This window comes from Cucurbita pepo, chromosome 9 (assembly GCF_057944985.1).
Source record: "Cucurbita pepo subsp. pepo isolate OVF chromosome 9, ASM5794498v1, whole genome shotgun sequence".
Classification (NCBI taxonomy): domain Eukaryota; kingdom Viridiplantae; phylum Streptophyta; class Magnoliopsida; order Cucurbitales; family Cucurbitaceae; genus Cucurbita; species Cucurbita pepo.
In genome coordinates, this window is record NC_141806.1 from 3,685,800 (window position 1) to 3,705,837 (window position 20,038).

Here is a 20,038-nt window from a genome sequence, read left to right on the forward strand (position 1 = left end):
TTTTTAATTGAATGGAAAATTTGAGATGATGACGTGTAAAAGATGACAAATATTAAATATTTAAAGAAAATTTTGTTTGACCAAACAAATAATTGGAATTTATTAATCTAATTTCATCATTTTTCCATTTTTGGAAAACCATTATAATAATAGATGCTTTGACAATGTAATCCTAGAGATGGAATTGAAATTACCTAACTGTCCTTTGTTGATGGTTGTGTGGTAGGGGTATTTTTGTACTTTGATCAACTTTGACGGTGTTTGTAAAATCTATTTGAATATTAAAATAGTTGGGCCCTAAATGGGCCGTTTGTGGGGCCGTTGGGCCCAAATTGGTGTTGGGCCATGTATGGGGAAGAATCCGGCCCAGACAGATCAAAACAGGGAATGTGGTGGGAGCTTGAATGCTATAGTAGCCATTGTTGAAGTGCAAAGGGACAAAAGGAGGCCCACTTATTTACACAATAGTGCTTTGGTTACGCATATGTTTGACCTGATAACTAGTATCACCTCCTCGTCCAGCTCTATAGTGGGCCTATTACGTAATGCATTCAGGCTCACGATTTTAAAACGTGTCTGCTAGAGAAAGGTAGGGAATGTTTCGTTCTTCTCTCCAATCGATGTGGGATCTTACAATCCATCTCCCTGTGATGTCCAATGTCCTCACTTGCACACAGCCCATGTGTTGGACTCTGATATCATTTGTAATAGCCCAATACCACTGCTAGTATATATTATCCGCTTTGGCCTATTACGTAATACCGTCAGCCTCACCGTTTTAAAACACGTTTGCTAGGGAGAGAATTCCACACCCATATAAGGAATGTTTCGTTCTCTTCCCCAACCGATGTGAGATCTTACCATCCACCCCTCTTGGACGTCCAACGTCCTTGCTAGCATACCGCCCTCGTGTTTGGCTCTGATATCATTTGTAACAGCCCAAGATCATCGCTAGTAGATATTGTCTGCTTTAGCCCGTTATGTAACGCCGTCAGCCTCACCGTTTTAAAACACGTTTGTTAGGGAGATAATTCCACACCCTTATAAGGAATACTTCGTTCTTCTCTCCAACCGATGTTGAATCTCACAAACCCAGTAACTTCTATGAAGAATGCGACACAAAGGAGGCTCGAGAATTTGTATAAGGCAAGGGCTGATGAAGGGTGGTAAACAAAAGGCGTTTTCTAGTCCCCTCGAGTCAGATGGTATTTCGTGAGGGTGTGCCACGATGAAACAAGGATCGAATTGACTTCGGTATAATTACTTTAATGTTTTATTCTATACTTATAAACATGATTTTTTAAATCATTAAAATTAATTAAATGTATTAAATAAATACTTAATTAAAAAATAATTTTAAAAATTTAAAATTTTAAAATTACTTCCGTAACAAATATTAATAAATAGAATATATCAAAATGACGTCCGAAAAATTCGGAGCCCATTGATCGACGACAATCTACAAAGATGAATTGGGCCCCCAAATTGAAGCCCATTGTTTAAACGTATTGGGCCTGAAAAGCTGAGCCCATTATAATCCACCAAAACGCATTGGGCCTCCGAATAAAGGCCCATTCTTTTGTGAATGTCAATCGCTCAAGCACTTCCCAAAGCTGCTACTCCGCCATCGCCAGGTTCCTTCGCCATCGTTCAACTGAGCGTTCATCTCTCTTTCACTGAACGGTCAAACAGTTTCGAGCATCTGCAAATTCGGCTCCAATGGATTCTTGTGAATGCTTCAGCATTGTCTTGCTTTAGCATTCCGACCGACATGCATTGATATGTATCACAGCGTAAACCGCCTCGTCTTTCGAGCTAGTATCACCAAGTGTGTCAAGGTTGGTTTAATTGATGAAGCTATCAGGATATTCGATGAAATGACTCAATCGACTTGTCCTGTAACGAGCAGAGACTACAATCGCTTTATTGGTGTTCTGATTAGCCGCTCGCGTTTCGATTTGGCCGAAAGTTATTACTCGAGAATGATACCTCAAGGTTTTTCTCTTACGCCATTTACTTACTCCAGGTTCATTTCTGCTTTGTGTGAAGTTAAGAATTTTGGTCTCATAGCTAGGCTGTTAGAAGATATGAATAGGCTTGGCTATATTCCTGACATTTGGGCTTTTAATATATATTTGAATCTCTTATTCCGTGAAAACTTTTTAGAATTGGCTTTAGAGTTTTTTAACGAAATGGTTTCGAAAGGAAGGGAACCTGATGTTGTAACATACACCATAATAGTTGATAGATTGTGCAAAGCCAAGCAATATGGCCAAGCTGTGGAGTTTTGGCATTTTATGGTTCAGAAGGGGATTAGTCCAGACATGAAAGCCTGTACGGCTCTTGTTGTTGGGCTCTGCGATGGTGGGAAAGTTGATTTAGCATATGAGCTTATGGTTGGTAAAATGAAGGGTCAGACGAAGTTCAACAACTTGATTTATAATTCTCTGATGAGTGGGTTTTGTAAAGCTGGCCGGATCTCTAAGGCACTGGCCATCAAGTCATTTATGAGTAAGAATGGTTGTGAGCCAGATTTGGTTACCTACAATATTTTGCTGAATTTTTTTTGCGATGGGCTTATGTTGGAGGATGCAGGGGAGTCGATGAAGAAGATGGAGAGGATAGGAATGGAGCCTGATGTGTACAGTTATAATCAACTTCTTAAGGGTCTTTGCAAGGCTAATCGGCTGGATAAAGCATATAGATTGATGAATAAAATGTGGGAGAAAGGGTTGTGTGACACTGTTTCGTACAACACTTTGATAAGTACACTATGCAAAGCATTGGCAACTAGAAAGGCATACAAGCTATTTGAGGAAATGGGCCAGAAAGGTGTTGCTCCAGATGTGGGAACATTTGCAACTCTTATAAAAGCTTTTCTTAGAGAAGGAAGCTCCCATATAGCAAAGAGACTTCTTCATAAGATGACCGAGACAATTCTGTTACCTGATCACATATTTTATACAACGGTCATAGATTACCTTTGTAAGACGGGGAAGATTGAGATGGCTCAAGGCGTCTTTCATGACATGATAGAGATAGGAATCTCCCCTGATGTGGTCTCATATAATGCTCTTATAAATGGGCTTTGCAAGGCCTTTAAAGTTCATGAGGCCATGTTACTGTATGAAGAAATGCGAATGAGAGGATGCTGTCCTGACGAGGTAACTTTCAAACTGATAATTGGAGGACTTTTACGAGAAAAGAATCTTCCTTTGGCTTGTCAGGTCTGGGATCAGATGATGGAGAAGGGCTATACGCTTGACAGATTTCTATCCGAGGCTCTTATCAAGGCCATTCAGTCGAGGGATGCTGGTTAACCATGGAACTAGGTTGTACTCTATCCTTCCTTCGTATTTTCCTTGTCTTAGTTGCCATGTCTTAAAAGTAGCTCCCAATTCTTAAATACTATGTTGCCTGATTCTATGTGTATTGACATGATAAAAACTTGATGACGGTTATCAAATTCTTGTGTGATCTAATTCGTAACCGTTATCAAGTATATGGAGCCATGGCTGTCTTTCTTTTGCCTGAACGCTCTTTCATCCATACAAATTTCATATGCCTAGTGGTTTGTTGAGACGTTGGCATGGGGCAGCATAATTGACTTCACCCGTATGATGTTGGTATTGATAGAGAAATTGATACGTCGAGGGTGTCCCCTTAATTTCTGTCCTTTATTCAAGGAGCTTAATGGCTTAAGAATTTGCTGAAGTTACGAGCTTTTCTAGAACTCCTTTATCCTATGTTAGAGTCGCCATTTTTTTTTTCCTTAATCTTAACCTTTTTTTGTGTTCTTCTTAACATCTCCTTGTATGTAATCGTAATCAGCTAAGAGCATCATTACCCTTTTCCCCAGTTTACATTTACTTCATTGGTGGTATTTGGAATGAAGAGGGATACTAAGTGAACTTGTCAGAAACTGAATGTTTTCTCCCTTATCTTTGAATGGTACTGAAACGAACTTTTGAGTAGAACAATGATGCGAGATTTGACTCGGTTAAGTAATTATTTGTGCAGGAAACAAATAAGCCTCTTAAAGATATAAATCACATTTTGATACGACTGTTCATCCGTGGGATCCTGGAAGATCCTTTGGCAATTGCGAGGTTAGCCACTTTATTTTCTTCCATATGCACTCTAATCTTGTAAGTGTTATATCAGTGGGGCATTTTTCCGCTATGAAGGTTTTTATTTCACGTTCATGAAAGCATAGTCAACATGGAGTCTGAAGTTTGTATGTAATAATAAAAGATTCAATCTTTCTTTCTTGGAGGCTTGGACCAGCTCTTTGACTTCTCGTGCTCCATTCCGTGTTTGCATACATATACATCCATCTAATCCATTGGAGTTTTCAAGAGGGATTTGGTTATAATTGTACAACAGACATGGAGGTGCTTAGCTTTCCAGGCATTGCACCTGTCTTGGAGAAATTTCCCTTCTGATACAGTGTCCAAATTTCTTATACGACCCTATCTTCGGACTCGTGCTCATTGCAAAAGTCAGGTATTGTCGTTGTTATTCATTAGATTGAAGCTTTGTTATTCCATTCACCCTAAAAATCCCACAAAATAGCACACACTCTAGCAAACCATAAGAATTGGTCCTTTTCAAGAAAGGGCTGATGGAGGAGGAACTCCCTGATCATATCACCAGTGTTCCTGTGCCGAGCTAACGAAAAATCAAATGTCTGAAAGAAATATTTCAAATGCATCTTGCAGAATCACATCTCCAGAAGAAAGAAAAAAAGAAAAAAAATTGATCTAGGTCTTCCTCTGCCTTCCGAGAATACAACAAAACGGGTCAACTAACCATGACATTTTTTCTCGTGAGTCGATCGATAGTATTAGCTCGGCCATGTAAAACTTGCCAGATAAAGATCTTCACTTTCCTCGGAATCCTAACTCTCCATAGAGAAGAAAAAACCTTCTCACATAAGGATTCAACAAGCTACAAAAAATGGATTTGCAAGAAAAACCCTCCATTGAGTTGGGAGGACTCTACACTTAGAACATCCTTTTTCCCAAGCTTAAAACGACCTCTCCAAGAAAGACAGAGAGAGAGAGAGAGAGAGAGACAACTTCTGTTGCTCCCTAAGAGTGACAAAACTCGAACGAAATGGAAACTGAGCTCCCCTACTAAACCAAAAACTCAGAAACCTCACGATTTTGGATGGAAAACAAACGATAGAGATGAGGGAACACAAAGCAAAGCGGTCTATCCCCCACAGACTGATCTTACCACAAATATGTTTCCTTCTCCCCACCACACAATGAACCAAGTGAGAGAAAGATGGGAGCTCAAACAAGATAGCCCTCCATAGATTCCAGTAACTGCCTTTAACCCCACTCGACAACCATTCAAGGACAAAATTGCTTGCAATAATCCTGTGCCAGATAGATCGGGTTCAAGAGTGAAATGCAAAAGCCATTTGGCTAACAAAGCTTTGTTACGAGTCCTTAAACTTTCTATTTCTAACCTCTCGAAGTAAACCGACTTCTCAATGACCTCCCACCTAACCAAGTGCGACCCTTTTCCTCCTTCCACCTCTTCCCAAAGGAAACTACATATAAGCTTCTCAATATTCTTACAAACCATATATGGAGCTCTAAAAAGGGAGAAATGAAGCTTGTTGAACAAAACCTTATACTTCTTAGATTGAAGCTTGTTGAACAAAACATTATCACTTCGTCGATATGAAATGTATGTCTGTGATCTCTCTCATATTATGGATTACACTATTCAGTTACATAATGGAAGGAGCATTCAATTTGTAGAAGGTTGCACTTAGTCTAATATATATATATATATATAAATACTGTAGAAGGTTGCATGGTCATGTCTGTATCTGTCTGATGTGAACATGATGCCGTTGTACCATTTTCCCTCGGGTTATTCTCACTGCTATGTTTTTTTTTCTCACAAAAACAAAAGGTCTAGCTTGTAATATATTCTCTTATTTATTTATTTTCCTTCTAAACTAGGACTAGGAAGCCCTGCTTAGCATCGAAAACTACCGGGATCGAGGATTGTATTTCTCATCACATTGATGGCATAAGAAAAATGGCGGTGCAGTTGTGAACACGTTCAAGGCAATGTGAGTTTGTGTAATTTTAGTTAGCCAAAATTTTGCACGAAAAGTCGATGTGTGTTTATATATGCTAGATTTGTTCATAAACTGTCTAGATATCGTGTATAACTGCAATCAAAATCCATAAATTTGCAAAAGACAGAGTGGTGAATCACAGCAAAGATAGAAGTCCAATTGAGAAAGTTGGATTCAATATAGAGATACCTTGCCCTCGCTTCAATTTGCAAAATAAAAAAATAAAAATAAAAATAAATAAATAGACTCTTCCAGGTCCATTGGTGATTATTTTAAATGATGAAATTTCATTTTTTTTGTCGGACTGATTTTTTTTTTTATTTTCTTTATTTATTTAATCTTTTGATTAATTGACCGAAAATATATGTTTTAGGAAGTTCGAAAAAATTTGTGAATTAAACTAATTCAAATTTATTGTTAATTTAAATAAATATGTTTTTGGTTAGTATACAATTATTTATACATATTTATTTTATTTTTATTATTTATTCTCTAATAATTCTTAAAAATGAATTTTAATTATTTGAAAGATATATTATTAAAATATTTGTTTAAATTGAGCGTTTTAATTTAAGGCGCGTTGTAAGGAATATTTTGTATGGTTGAAGCACATTGTAAGGAATATTTTGTTTTCCTTTTCAACCCGAGGGATCTCATAATCCAACCCAATATTTTGTTTTCCTTTTCAACCCATGGGATCTCATAATCCACCCCTTGGGAGCTCGAGTCTTCGCTGGCACACCGCTTGGTGTCTGACTTTGATATCAATTGTAACCTACTACTATCAAATATTGTCCGCTTTGACTCATTACGTATCACCGAACCTCACAATTTTAAAATGTGTCTATTAGGAGAGGTTTCCACAAGAATACTTCATACCTCTCTCCAACCAACATGAGATCTCACGAGAGTTGTTTGAATTGAAAAATTTATAACTAGAACAATTAGATTGAATTTAAAGGTCCATTATCTATCGAACTCAACCGACAAACACCCTTGTTAAATCTAACACAACTCAACGTACACATAATAAAAATCGTTAAATTATCCATCTTCTTTGTAAAACATGCAAGATAGAAAAAGTATATAATCCTGGAACCAATGATTATAAAACCCATGACAATGTTCTGTACTTGGAGTGCAACTAAACCCAGTAAGCGTAAAGACATATGCCCCTAAAAATCACAACTTTGCCTCAGATTCTCTGCTTGTGTTTGATACTTTCCCTTTCCACAAATCATTCTTGAAGTTGAATTCAAGTCATTCTCCAACCAAAATCAAAGCTTCTTATGGGCTTAACATCAATCCCTCACTCATCATCTCCATTCCCTCCTCTTCCCCTCCTCCTCCTCCTCCTCCTCTTCTTCCCATCATGCACCACCCTGAAACTAACCCTCATTTCCACCGCCCATTGCAGCCTGACCGCCGTCCTCAGCCACCGCCTCAAGACCCTTCTCTTACACCACAGCCCCATCCCGACCCATATTCCGACTCAACTACTCCATTTCCGCCGCCGTCCTCAGCGTCCTCTGCCCAACCTGCTAGTGGCAAGACACCACGTTCAAAGAAAAATCGTCAAAACATATATCCACCGCCGCCACAATCCGGCCAAGGATCACAATCTCAAACACAAGACCCACCTGAGAAAGCGCCACGATTGAAACGGCACCATCAAATTCCATATCCAGAGGCGGCCACAAAGTTACCGGAGCAAAATGTGCATCAATCACGTCCTAGAGTGCAAATTCAAGACCCATCTGATTCACAAGGGCCCCATCCCCATCACCGTCGAAGAGATGATGGAGATGATCACAACAGACGAAATCAGCAGAACATTCTTCTTATGCCATTGCCCCGCCAAACCAATCCACTAATGTGGTTTGGTGCAGTCTTTTGTGCAATCTTTTGGGTGCTTGTAATTGTTGGAGGCTTAGTAATCCTCATTGTTTACCTCATTTTTCGTCCCAAAAGCCCACGGTTTGATGTAGCCGCTGCCAATCTAAACGCAGCATATCTCGACATGGGGTACCTGCTAAACGCTGATATGAATCTACTAGCAAACTTCACAAATCCAAACAAGAAAGTTAGTGTGGATTTCAGTTCAATGATCTTGGATCTTTACTATGGGAACACACTGATTGCTACCAGATTCATTGCTCCTTTCTCAGCATCCAAACAAGGATCCCATTTGGTGAATGTTCATATGATGTCCAGTCAGGTAAGGCTACCCATTTTAGAGAGTTTAAGGCTGCAGAAGCAAATTGAAAATAATGGGATAAAGCTTGAATTAAGAGGGATTTTCAGGGCAAGGTCCAACTTTGGTTCTCTGCTGAGATACTCTTATTGGCTACACAGTTATTGCACTTTGATTATTGGTGGCCCTCCTGGTGGGGTTCTTCTCAGAATTAAATGTAAGACAAAACATTGAGAATTCATCTAAAGAAGTGTTATGATTTGGGTCTGATTGTCTCATGGAGTTTGTTTTTTTGGTTTTTTGTTCTTTTTTTCTTCTTGAATCATCTGGATATGAAGGATTTGCATAAGTTTTCTGGCTTCTTGGGGGAACAAATGACATTAACATAGCTGAATTCTGGCTAAATCCTGTTTGTATTTGGTTTCCTGGGGATGAAATGTAACAAAGACTTGGCAATCTGAGATTTTTTGACAATTCCTTTCATGAAAAGAAGGAACACCAAGAACATCGATACAAATAAATATCTCAAAAGAAAGATCTAGAAATATCTAACATTTTAGCTCTAATAAGAGCGGGGAATAGTGTTTTGGTTAAGGCTCTAAGGATCGTATGCCTCTAAATAGTAAGTAAAATTAGAAAAATGTTTTAAAAAGTTAGTAAAGTTAGTATTGAGAGGGTGAAAAGAGTCTTACAAAGTATTTTCTTAATGAAAGTTTCTTTCTTCCAAGTATTTGTTTTGTGCTAATTATTCAACATTATTCAACAAAATCTGTAACTTGACATGAAATCTCACATCGGTAGATGCATTTTAAAATTGTGAAGCTCATGATGATACGTAACAGGTCAAAAGAGACACTTATCTACTAATGGTGGACTTGAGCTATTACAAATGATATCAGAGTCAGACACCAGAGTGGTATGCTAGCGAGGACGCTGGACCCTTAAGGGAGTGAATTGTGAGATCCTACGTCAATAGACACATTTTAAAACCGTGAAGCTAACAGCGATGCGTAATAGGCCAAATCGGACAATATCTGCTAACGGTGGGCTTGGATTGCTACAAATGGTATCAGAACCAGACACTGAACGGTGTGCCAGCGAGGACACTGGACCCTCGAGGGGGTGAATTTTGAGATCCCACATCAGTAGACACATTTTAAAACCTTGAAACTGACGATGATACATAACTGACCAAAGCGGACACTATTTACTAGGTAGACTTAAGCAGTGATGATACATAACTGACCAAATCGGACACTATTTACTAGGTAGACTTGAGCAGTTACAAATGGTATCAGTGCTAGACATTGAGCAGTGTGCCAGCAAGGACACTGGGCTCTCAAGGGGATAGATTGTGAGATCTCATATTGGTAGACGCATTTTAAAACTGTGAAGCTGACGACGACACGTAACGAGCTAAAACAGACAATAAATACTAGCAGCAGGCTTGAGCTGTTACACTTGAACTATATTCTAACCTATCCCAAGATGTCATGAATATGGAATACCAAAGATCACATGTTATTTCAATTAACATGTAACGTAATCATAAAAACTAAACAAATACAACTATCAAAATTCTACCAAGTTGTAGTTCATCAGACTCAAGTTCTATAGAATAATTACAGGCTATTTGGCAGCAAAATTTATTCACAAGTCGAGCTAAACTTAGTAGCCAACTGGTAATAGTTTAAGAGGTGATTTCTTTGAAACTGTTAGCCCAGCATCCTCTTCCATGTCTACATCCTTCGTCCCATTTGGCAATTTCCAATCAAAAAGTAGCAATAGGTTAGCCAATGCCAGTTCCATCGTAACAATTCCCATGTTCATCCCAGGACAGATTCTCCTACCCGCTCCAAATGGTAAATACTCAAAATTTTGCCCTTTGTAGTCAATAGTGCTTCCTATAAATCTCTCGGGCAAGAATTCTTCTGGGTTCGTCCAGTAATCTAGGTCTCGTCCGATAGCCCATACATTGACATAAAGATGAGCCTTGGGATCAATGTCGTAACCATTGAGCTTGAAATGGGACAAGGTTTCTCGTGGAAGGAGAAGTGGGGCAGGTGCATGCAACCTTAGAACCTCTTTCATCACCATTTTTAGATATTGAAGTTTTTCGAGGTCATTCTCCTTCACTTGATTTTCCTTTATGCTGGTTCTGATCTCATCTTGTAGCTTCTTCATTACCCGTGGATTCCTAACTAGCTCTGTCATTGCCCAAATAATGGTGCCTGCCCCTGGGTTTACTCCGGCTATAAATATATCCTAATTAAAGCAGAAGTACCCCAAAGAAACAAAGAAGAGCTTGGTTTAATAATGTAACCGCCCAAATCCACCACTAACAGATATTGTCCTCTTTAGACTTTCCCTCAAAGTTTTTAAAACGCATTTGCTAGGGTGAGGTTTCCACACCCTTATAAATGGTGTTTTGTTTTCCTCCCCAACCGATGTGGGGTCTCACAATTCACCCCTTTTCAGGGTCAGCGTCTTCGCTAGCACTCGCCTGGTGTCCGGCTTTGAAACCATTTGTAACGGCCCAAGCCCACCGCTAGCAAATATTGTCCTCTTCGGGCTTTCGCTTTCGGGATTTCCCTCATGGTTTTTAAAACGCGTCTGTTAGGGAGAGGTTTCCACACTCTTATAAAGAGTGTTTCGCTCTCCTCCCCAATCGATGTGAGATCTCACAAATAAGTTGGAAAACTAAAACAAGACGTGGTGAACTTACTTGAACTTAAAAAAGGTAAAAGAGAAATGGTTAGAGCTTACCATGATAAGTGCCTTGATGCAATCTCTAGTGAGTTGTAGGGCATTAGGTTTAGAGCAATCTCTCTCCATTTGCAACAAAACATCAACAATATTTTCTTCATTCTGAGAAGTTGCTTTGAAGTTGATGTGATCGTCAACTACTTGTTGGAGAAAAGCATCCAACTCAGCAAAGCTCTTCTCCAGCCTCCCACTAACCCCACTGAGTCGATCAATGACCCAACCCACTTTAGGAAAGAAGTCGGTCATTGAGAAGCTTCCCAATGCTGCGATTGCTCTACGGATAACTTGGTGAAAATTTCCATTATCTAGTCCACTCCCTCTAAAGCTCTTCCCAAAAGCTATTCGTGTTGTTATATTTGCAGTGAAAGTATATGATGCCTCACTCAAATCAACGGGAATTTCAAGAGATGAAGATTGAGAGATTGACTCTAAAAGTAGAGCGACCTCTTCTTCTCTGATCGACTTAAACGATTGCACCCGCCGAGCACTAAAGAGCTCAAGAACACAAATCTTTCGAACTTCCCTCCAATGATCACTATATGGAGATAAACCTATGTCTAAAAAGTTGTATGAAAATCTTGCACTAGCGGCTAGGCGAGGTCGGCTGCAACAAGCAAGATCATGTACTTGTAACACCTCTCTGGCAGCTGCAGCAGAGGAGATTACGATGGTTGGAATAGAGCCAAGTTTGAGGAGCATGATGGGGCCATATGTTCTTGAAAGTTTCCACAGGGAGCGATGGGGGAGGGAGCCAATAAGGTGTAAGTGACCCAACAGAGGAAGCTTTGGAGGGCCTGGAGGAAGTTTCTTGTTGTGTGTCTTTGTTTTAAGCAGTAAGAAAGACAACAGTAAGAGCAGAGAAACCACCCAGATGGAAAGGCTATGCATCATCCGATCAAGGTCAAGCATTTTGATTTTGTTGGTATTGAATTTTATCGATTTGGTTGATGATCAAAGCTGCAACTTTTGAGGTCTACAGAGAGAGAGATAGAGCACCTACAAATGTCCACGAATAAAATTGTTAAATGAGTAGAAAATTTTTTGGGACAAAATTCACAAAAGCACTTTCAGCAACAGAAATTGGAGGTTTCATATATTCATCTTGTTTCTCTCCTTTATTGTAGTATTTGAATCTTTATGATAAACTATGCATATCTTTACTAGTAGTTTAAATAATACTCAATTATTATCAATGATGTCTAAATCATTTTTTACGTCCTGAAAATAATCATTCATATATTTTTTAAAATTTTGATAATTAATCATGTAATCCCAAATTTGGATAGTTGCAGATATGAAAATGGAGGATTATTTCAAATTTCAAAATGTTTGGGAATAACAGCAACAAAGTCTAATGGTCATGCAAGGAAGACGAAAGAGGGGTATCAACTATGGACTCCTCCATCCCTACTTGACACTGACTAGGAATAGCCAGGAGGGGTGGTTTGAGAAAGGTTAAACCTGATCAAGGACGATCCAAATTTAAGTCACAAATTTAGAAGATGTTTTCCCAAAGACTTGAAGTTCTTTCTAGAGACGTTTTTCGACAACTCTCTAAACCTTCAAAACTTTAAGCTATGGCCATTTAAAGGGCTGGTATAAAAATGTCCTGGCATGAATACAAGGAAAAGTTTGGGCAAGCTAATACCTGCAAATCTTTCTAACTATTTTTCAGGAAAATTGCCTATAAGAATGAACGAAACAGACATTTACGTAAAAAAGGAAATTGGTCTATGATTCCAAAGAAAGGATCTCTAAAAACCTGTTACAGTCAAATACCAGCAGCGACCGAGAAAGCCACACGAATCACTCTTCTTTTTTGGATTGGAACCGAGAACACATTCATTGGATAAGAAGGTAGGATATATGGGAGTGAAGCCAAGGAGGTGAAACATCTGCAGGCCTAAACTACCTAACAGGACCGCAAAAGAAATCACCCATTATGATTAATAAAAAAAAGAGACAAAGTCATAGAGGTCCCATAGAACAGTCTCTAAAAAATGCAGTGAACCCCATAAACTATAATTGTCTTTGAGAATACAGTTACTTTTCTCCATCCATAGAAGCCAAATAAGAACTTAAGTTGTATTACTCCAAATGATTCTAGCTTAACCATGAATCTCCCAGGCAGAGAACCCAAGGAGAAACATAGAAACATAATTTGTACAGAAGAATGAGAGGCCAAACTTCCCATAAAGAGTAGATCATCACTTATTAGCAACTCGCAAGTGGCAATGGACGGAAAGATGGTAAACAGTGGCATTCTTTTCTGCAGCCTATCATTAGTATTAAGTTCTTATACGCAAGAAACCAAAAAGCCACATGAAACTGAAGGTTCCTGTCCAATTTCAAGTCAAGAGTAATTTGGAAATCTACATGTCTACAGAAATTAGAGAATCTCTCATCTAGAAGACACTAAATATTCGAAGAATTATCTCATACAAAGAACAAGAATAGAAACAGAGCATCACTTGAGAAAAATTCTAATAAGTAATATAACAAGCAAGATAAAGAAAGGTTACCATTGAATCATAAACCGACGAATGCATCGAGTTTTCAAGATGGTAAACTCTGAAAACTTCCAAATCGAAACGAAATCCTATCATGATTCACCGAAATCCTAACTCACAGTAGAGAAATTGAACGAGATTTTACGAACCTTAGAGGCGTCCGCATTCGGTGTTCAATCGACAATTGTCTTACGCAATTGCAGTGCGCCGAGTCCGACCAACCCTGGAATTTCTCGCACGACATGGCATGACATTCGAGCAACAAGGCCATCAATGTCAAGCAAGATGCAGCTCCCACAACAATTAGGTCAAGATCAAAGCCGAAATTTCCAGTCAATTGGGCCATCCAGATAACCTGCTCTCAATCTTCACCATTTCAAACCGAAAGATAGCGTGACTTACGACAGTTCCAGGCCATTGCTGGAGATCTTGACTCTGGGATGGACATCTAAACCCACATCGTAAATAATCATTGAAATCGTTTTTTTTTTTTTTTTTTGTTATATTTATATATTTCTTCGTAAAATCATTTATTTATCTCGATTTATTTTATTAATTTTTTAATATAAATTTTAAATTTTTTTGGTTAGTCATGAATAATGATTAATATTGATTGCACAATAAACTTAATTTTTTTTAATTTATTTATAATATATTTATTAATAAATGAAAATTTAATCAAAATTGAATTCGTTAAAATTATTTTAATAATTTAATTTAATTAAAATAAATTAATTAACAAAAATTAAATTAGAACTAAAAAAATATTATTTATTTATATAACATTTTGATAACCTTTCATATTTTAATTTATTTTATTTCGAATAAAATTAATTGAAACCATTATAATTAATTATTTAATTATAATAAATCAATAACAATTATATATATATATATATATATATATATATATATATATATATATATATATATATATATATTTGACAAATAAATAAATAAATAAATAAATAAATAAACGAGTTATGTATTTTGTGAAGTTTACTTTATCAACTATTAATTATCTAAAATGAAAATATTTTATTTATATAAAATTTTAATAACATTTGTCTCGTAACACGAAACACAAATATTTTATTTCCAGATAGTCTTTTTCTTGGGTATCATAAACAAAACCTTCAACCAAACTATAATGACCCTAAATTTTCACATACTCAGAGTCGCTACTAACGTCTCATGCTCATCTATAATGCGAAAATATAACTCTTACATGAACATAATTGATAACGTAAACTTCAAAAAAAATGTTTAAAACAACTTCTTCTTTGGAAAACACAACCATGATCTTACGTGTTTAAATATGAAATACTGAAATTTAGAGAAAACAAAAACAAATACAAAATAATTTAAAACAATGAAATGCAAAACAACCTATTCTAACTTAAGACTAGAAATTTAAATATGAGTCTACCCTATGCACGTGCCACAGTCTCTGCTCGCGATCCTGTCGTCCTCCGTACAAGTGCGCCTTGCCTTTACCTGAAAAATGATGTGGCACATGGCCTGAGTATTTCAAAGAATACTCAGTAAGTGGCCCCACTATAGGGGGCCATGCAAATGCAAACACATGCAATCATGATTTAGGGACCTATCTCTAATCATCTTAGGGGTGGCCTCTAGTCTCGGACAAATTGGATGTGTAGTACTTCCCTACACATGACTCACATGTGCGAGTGTGAATCCCCAGGGTGCTCGCACACCCCCTGGACCCTCTGGTCAAGCTAATCTGTAGCGACGTCCGGAGGTCAGCGGAACCCCATAGTGTCATGCACCTCATGAACACCCTCATCTGTGTGCTTTCGCACCTGTGCGCATACACGCTCATCTTAGCCCTATGCTTATGAACATACAATATGCATGAGGTCTCTCTAAATCCATCATAATGTCTCTTCTGACACAACCCTCTAGTCTCATCTCTTTGTTACTCTAGGTAACACATACTCGTGGATATTTATATTAATATCATTTTCACGCTCTTAGGGCTGTGTCCTATGTCGATCTAACGACATGATACAATATGGCACTCATCATCATATAGCATGCTCAATATGGAAAACATAATAATATTAAGGTAAACGTCACGCAATCATCATACTCATCATATTGCCACAAAATGCATCAAACATATCAAGTACGACATTCATCAAAATATATATATACTGAGCACATCATCAGGTATCATAACCCACACATCATCATAAGTCATACATCATCATAACTCATATACCGCATCGTACGACATAGTTCATACAACATTGTAACTCATACAATTTTTAGCCTATCCTATAGTAAGGTCACTTACCTGGTTGGCCTTAGCCGAAGTATTCCCTAATTTAATTAACGTAAGCTCCCGTTCCTCGAGAGCTGCTCCAAAGGTTGTTAGAGTTCGCTTCATTTCGAACCGTTCGTCACCTTTCGTTAGCATTTCACATTTTAATTAATAATCCAACTAACAATGTGAAATACAGCTCTAAAACGGTCTCAGTAAAAATCGAATTCCACGTTTTCATTGTTTCTAAATTTTGGTTGGGTAGTAAAACTAAATTGAAAATATATCGATATTATTTCATGGTGCTTCAATCATTCAATCCAACTATAGTTTGTTATAATATTATATTCTCTTGGTATAAATAATAATGATTTCTCACATCTCCCATTTTCCTTCTCTCTCTTGTACCACTTTTGTTTCTCCTCTCTCTCCTTTTTCTTTCATAGGAATGACCATGCCATTATAAAATAATATTCAATCAATTCTGTTTTTTTCTATTCTGTTTTCAATCTATTCTGTTTTCTTCTATTCTGTTTTCAATCTATTCTGTTTTCTCCTCCCTCACAAATGACTAGAAGTCATTTTCAATCCATTTTAATTTTCCTCAGTAAAAATGTCTATGCATCCATCATTTATGATTTTTTTCTCTTTCCTATAAATGATGATTCAATTTAGATGCAATTCACAAACCCATTTTCAATCAATTTTGATTTTCGATTAGATATCCAAAAATCTAAATAATTGAAAAGGAGATGTAAGATAACTTTTCTATCTCTGCCAAAAGATAAAAGAGAAGGAGATCTAACTTACAGATTACCTTTGTTTCTTTCTCTTATTTTCCCTTCTCAAAATCTGCCATTTTTTGTTTGTGTTTTGTTTCTTTTTTTGTTTGGGTCGTTACACAAACTGCTCATAAACTTATAATTTTTTAGTTTACATAAATAAAAAAAAAAAAATTGGTATTTTCTTTCCTTTTTAGTCCTAGAATCATTTTCTTCCATACGATGCATCGAGACAAAAATCATTAAAGTTGAGTTTCCCGCTCCCACACAGATACCAATGACACCTCTCTCAGCTTACAATCCAATCATTAGCCTTAGCCTTAACAGTATGAAACCATCGTTATATCCTACGTTTGCAACCACAAACTCAAGCTATCAAAAAATTCACTTATAATTTTCTTGATATTGGATTTTCGCCTTACGATAGAGGGTGATATCTCCAACTTTTCGAGAGACTTCTCCATGGGGACCACTAAATGATCGAAGTTCTAGGGTTGGATCTGATAGGAACAGACCTAATTGACTGAGTTTGTAGAATTCAATCAAATCTGATCGTAGTTTCTAATTGTTTAACTGGTAAAGATATACATTATCTACCATAAAGTTAAATATTTAAATATGTTCATGCTAATAAATACTTTAAAATAAAGAAATTAAAAGAAAGTTAAATTTTGATGCACGTAGTTTTCTGTTTGTCTTTTGTGGGGACAAGATGACAACGTGTTGCTTTCATGGAGTGGCCCGCCATTTCTTTTTGGTATCGTTAGCTCAAATAATGTACGAGAATGAAAGAATCCAAAGTTTTTCCTCTTGTTCTTGAGCTCTTTCTAAACTCCAATGTCTTTCCTTCATTTCCCTCCATGGCTTCCCCTCATCCTCTTCTTCTCTTTACTTTTCATCATCCTCAGAGAAAGTAGCTGCAAATAGAAAGAAGGGTAATTTTCCCCCAAGCCCTCCAAAGCTTCCAATCATAGGAAACTTGCACCAACTTGGCAAGCTCCCACATAGATCCCTATGGCGCCTCTCTCAGCGTTACGGTCCAATTATTAGCCTAAGCCTCGGTAGTGTAGAAACCACCATCATATCCTCTGTCGAGACAGCTCGTGCTCTCATGAAAACCCACGATCTTCAAAGCTGTAGTAGACCACAAACTCAAGCAGTTAAAAAATTCACTTACAATTCTCTTGATATTGTGTTTTCGCCTTATGGTGATTATTGGCGAGAGATACGAAAAATTTGTATACTTGAGATTTTCAGTATGAAGAGGGTGTTATCTTACAAACCCATTAGAGAGCAAGAAGTTGGTTTGTTGATTGAATCGATTTCCCAATCTGCTTCTTGTGGAGCTGTTGTTGATCTTACTGAGAAGTCCATTGCTCTCACGGCTGGTGTTATTTTTAGAATTGCTTTTGGGATGCGGTTTAGGGGGGATGAATTTCATGAGCTTGTGAGTGAAGCTGAGGCCTTGATAGGAAGCTATAGTGCTTCTGAGCTTTTTCCTATTCCTTTTGTAGGGAAGATCATTGATTGGTTCAGTGGACGATATGCTAGACTTGAAAGGGTTTTTAACGAGATCAATACCTTGTTTCAAAATGTGATTGATGAACATCTTCGTCCTGAAAGATCTAAACCAGAGCAAGATGATATCATTGATGTGCTTTTAGCTATTAATAAAAAGCAACTTGAATCTTGCACGGTTGTCATCACCCAAGAAGGCATCAAAGCCATTCTTTTGGTAAGCAACTTCTATCCCTAAGCTTTAATGGTTTTTACGCTAAATTATTAGTTTAGTTTCAAAACTTTGAATCTCATAGCTAATATATCAATATATTGTACATGAACAGAACATATTTTTAGCAGGATTAGACACGGGTTCAATTACACTAGTTTGGGCGATGGCAGAACTCGCAAAGAACCCAAAATTGATGAAGAAAGCTCAAGAAGAAATCAGAAACTATGTGGGAAACAGAGGAAAGGTAACAGAGAAAGACATAGAAGAGCTTCCATATCTAAAAATGATAATGAAAGAGACACTAAGACTACACCCACCAGCACCTCTTCTTATTCCAAGAGAAATCATTTCCCATTTTAAAATAGAAGGCTACGATTTTTACCCGAAAACAATGGTTCAAGTGAATGTTTGGGCAATCGGACGAGACCCCACATACTGGAAAGACCCAGAAGAGTTCCTTCCAGAGAGATTTGAAGAGAGCTCAATTGATTACAAAGGACAACACTTTGAGTTCTTGCCGTTTGGGGCTGGTCGAAGGATTTGCCCAGGGATGAATTTGGGGGTGAAGACCGTGGAGCTCGCTTTGGCGAATCTTTTGTACCATTTTAATTGGAAGTTACCGGAGGGGATGAAGGAGGAGGACTTGGACATGGAAGAGACTTCGGGTTTGAGTCTCACCATCTACAAAAAGTTGCCCCTCAAACTTGTACCAATTCCATATCGTCCATGAACGTAAGTTGCAAGCTGAATCCTCTAATTATGCTGTTTTATGGTTTTCGTCTAGACAAATAGTGAGTGTTTTTTATTGTAATACCATTCTTAAAACTTGACCTATATAATTATAGTATTGCATCGAATAATTTTACACTGCACCAACACAACGAAAATTACTGTGAGCTAGTTTAGCTAGCTTTAAGCGGACTTTCCAATTAGTTTTATAATACTTTTTAAAATTTAAAGTCCAACTTAAAAGATGACATATGAGTCATCGAAAATTTATTTTCATCCACACCAGTAACATCAAATTTAAACAAGCTTTTGGAAGAAAGAGCCGAATGTACAAAGTTCATAATGATTTCTCTTCCTATCTCACTTTTTTCAAGACATTTGATCTCATCGGATGTCAGGTTCAATGCATTGAGACGAAAATCATTTGATTTTCATCTTCTATTGTTTTGTCTCAATCTCTATCTTTTTGCGAGGCTTCTCTGTATGAATCACAGAGTGTACGAAGTTCTAGAGTTGAGTTAGATAGGACTCGACACAATCCAATTAGATCTGATTATAATTTTTAAATCTAATTTCACTAGTTAAGATATATATTATCTATAGAAAGCTAAACATTTAAATCTATCTAACGCTAATAAACACTTTAAAATATTAAATTTTGATGTAGGTAATTTTTCAATTTTTTTTTTTCGGAGTTGACAGCCATTTTTCTATATCATTCTATTTGGCACTATAAGAATAATATCAAGAAATCTTGGACTTCTATCGACCATCATATTTTCTTTTTCAGTCATTTTTTGATCTATTGTATTTAAAGACAACCAAATAAAAATTGAAAACATTTCATTGTTTGAACATACGAGGATGAGAATTCAAACACTTCACGAATTTTTTTCCGTTAGGCTCGATATATATCTACTTAATCGAAAGAT

At 37.2% G+C, this 20,038-nt stretch overlaps 4 protein-coding genes across 9 annotated transcripts; 3 read left to right on the forward strand and 1 right to left on the reverse strand.

Moving 5' to 3' along the window:
* Nucleotides 1-1,600: 1,600 nt before the first annotated feature.
* On the forward strand, nt 1,601-6,193 carry LOC111801618 (Pentatricopeptide repeat (PPR-like) superfamily protein). Of its 4 annotated transcripts, XM_023685669.2 has the most exons (5): nt 1,601-1,995; nt 2,242-3,332; nt 4,021-4,109; nt 4,277-4,506; nt 5,985-6,193. In XM_023685669.2, exons 1-2 carry the CDS (start codon nt 1,734-1,736, stop codon nt 3,318-3,320), a joined length of 1,341 nt encoding a protein of 446 aa, XP_023541437.2. In that variant the 5' UTR covers nt 1,601-1,733; the 3' UTR covers nt 3,321-3,332; nt 4,021-4,109; nt 4,277-4,506; nt 5,985-6,193. The 4 variants fall into 4 exon arrangements, with proteins under 4 accessions (XP_023541437.2, XP_023541434.2, XP_023541435.2 ...); XM_023685666.2 differs by having other exon boundaries at nt 1,601-3,332; XM_023685667.2 differs by having other exon boundaries at nt 1,601-3,332; nt 4,288-4,506.
* A 1,285-nt stretch (nt 6,194-7,478) lies between these two features.
* LOC111801621 (proline-rich receptor-like kinase) lies at nt 7,479-8,660 on the forward strand. Its single transcript, XM_023685673.2, has one exon. The coding sequence runs from the start codon at nt 7,479-7,481 to the stop codon at nt 8,532-8,534; it is 1,056 nt and encodes a 351-aa protein (XP_023541441.2). The 3' UTR covers nt 8,535-8,660.
* A 1,161-nt stretch (nt 8,661-9,821) lies between these two features.
* Nucleotides 9,822-14,055, reverse strand: LOC111801620 (cytochrome P450 71B26). Of its 3 annotated transcripts, none has more exons than XM_023685672.2 (3): nt 13,726-14,055; nt 11,067-12,062; nt 9,822-10,565 (listed from the first exon to the last, which is right to left on the reverse strand). In XM_023685672.2, the coding sequence occupies exons 2-3, from the start codon at nt 11,973-11,975 to the stop codon at nt 9,969-9,971; spliced, it is 1,506 nt and encodes a 501-aa protein (XP_023541440.2). In that variant the 5' UTR covers nt 11,976-12,062; nt 13,726-14,055; the 3' UTR covers nt 9,822-9,968. The 3 variants fall into 3 exon arrangements, with proteins under 3 accessions (XP_023541440.2, XP_086982878.1, XP_086982877.1); XM_087126752.1 differs by lacking the exon at nt 13,726-14,055 and adding an exon at nt 13,589-13,714; XM_087126751.1 differs by lacking the exon at nt 13,726-14,055 and adding an exon at nt 12,829-13,507.
* Nucleotides 14,056-17,534: 3,479 nt separating this feature from the next.
* LOC111801619 (cytochrome P450 71B19) lies at nt 17,535-19,242 on the forward strand. Its single transcript, XM_023685671.2, has 2 exons — nt 17,535-18,380; nt 18,490-19,242. Exons 1-2 carry the CDS (start codon nt 17,757-17,759, stop codon nt 19,105-19,107), a joined length of 1,242 nt encoding a protein of 413 aa, XP_023541439.2. The 5' UTR covers nt 17,535-17,756; the 3' UTR covers nt 19,108-19,242.
* Nucleotides 19,243-20,038: the final 796 nt, after the last annotated feature.

Bases quoted from the DNA above. Each gene is read 5' to 3' on its own strand.
- LOC111801621 (XM_023685673.2), top strand. From the start codon at position 7,479: ATGCACCACCCTGAAACTAACCCTCATTTCCACCGCCCATTGCAGCCT.
- LOC111801620 (XM_023685672.2), bottom strand. From the start codon at position 11,975: ATGCTTGACCTTGATCGGATGATGCATAGCCTTTCCATCTGGGTGGTT. The intron at 10,566-11,066 runs GTAAGCTCTAAC...TGCTTTAATTAG, and splicing joins GCATCAAGGCACTTATCATG to GATATATTTATAGCCGGAGT.
- LOC111801619 (XM_023685671.2), top strand. From the start codon at position 17,757: ATGAAAACCCACGATCTTCAAAGCTGTAGTAGACCACAAACTCAAGCA. The intron at 18,381-18,489 runs GTAAGCAACTTC...GTACATGAACAG, and splicing joins GCATCAAAGCCATTCTTTTG to AACATATTTTTAGCAGGATT.
- LOC111801618 (XM_023685666.2), top strand. From the start codon at position 1,734: ATGCTTCAGCATTGTCTTGCTTTAGCATTCCGACCGACATGCATTGAT.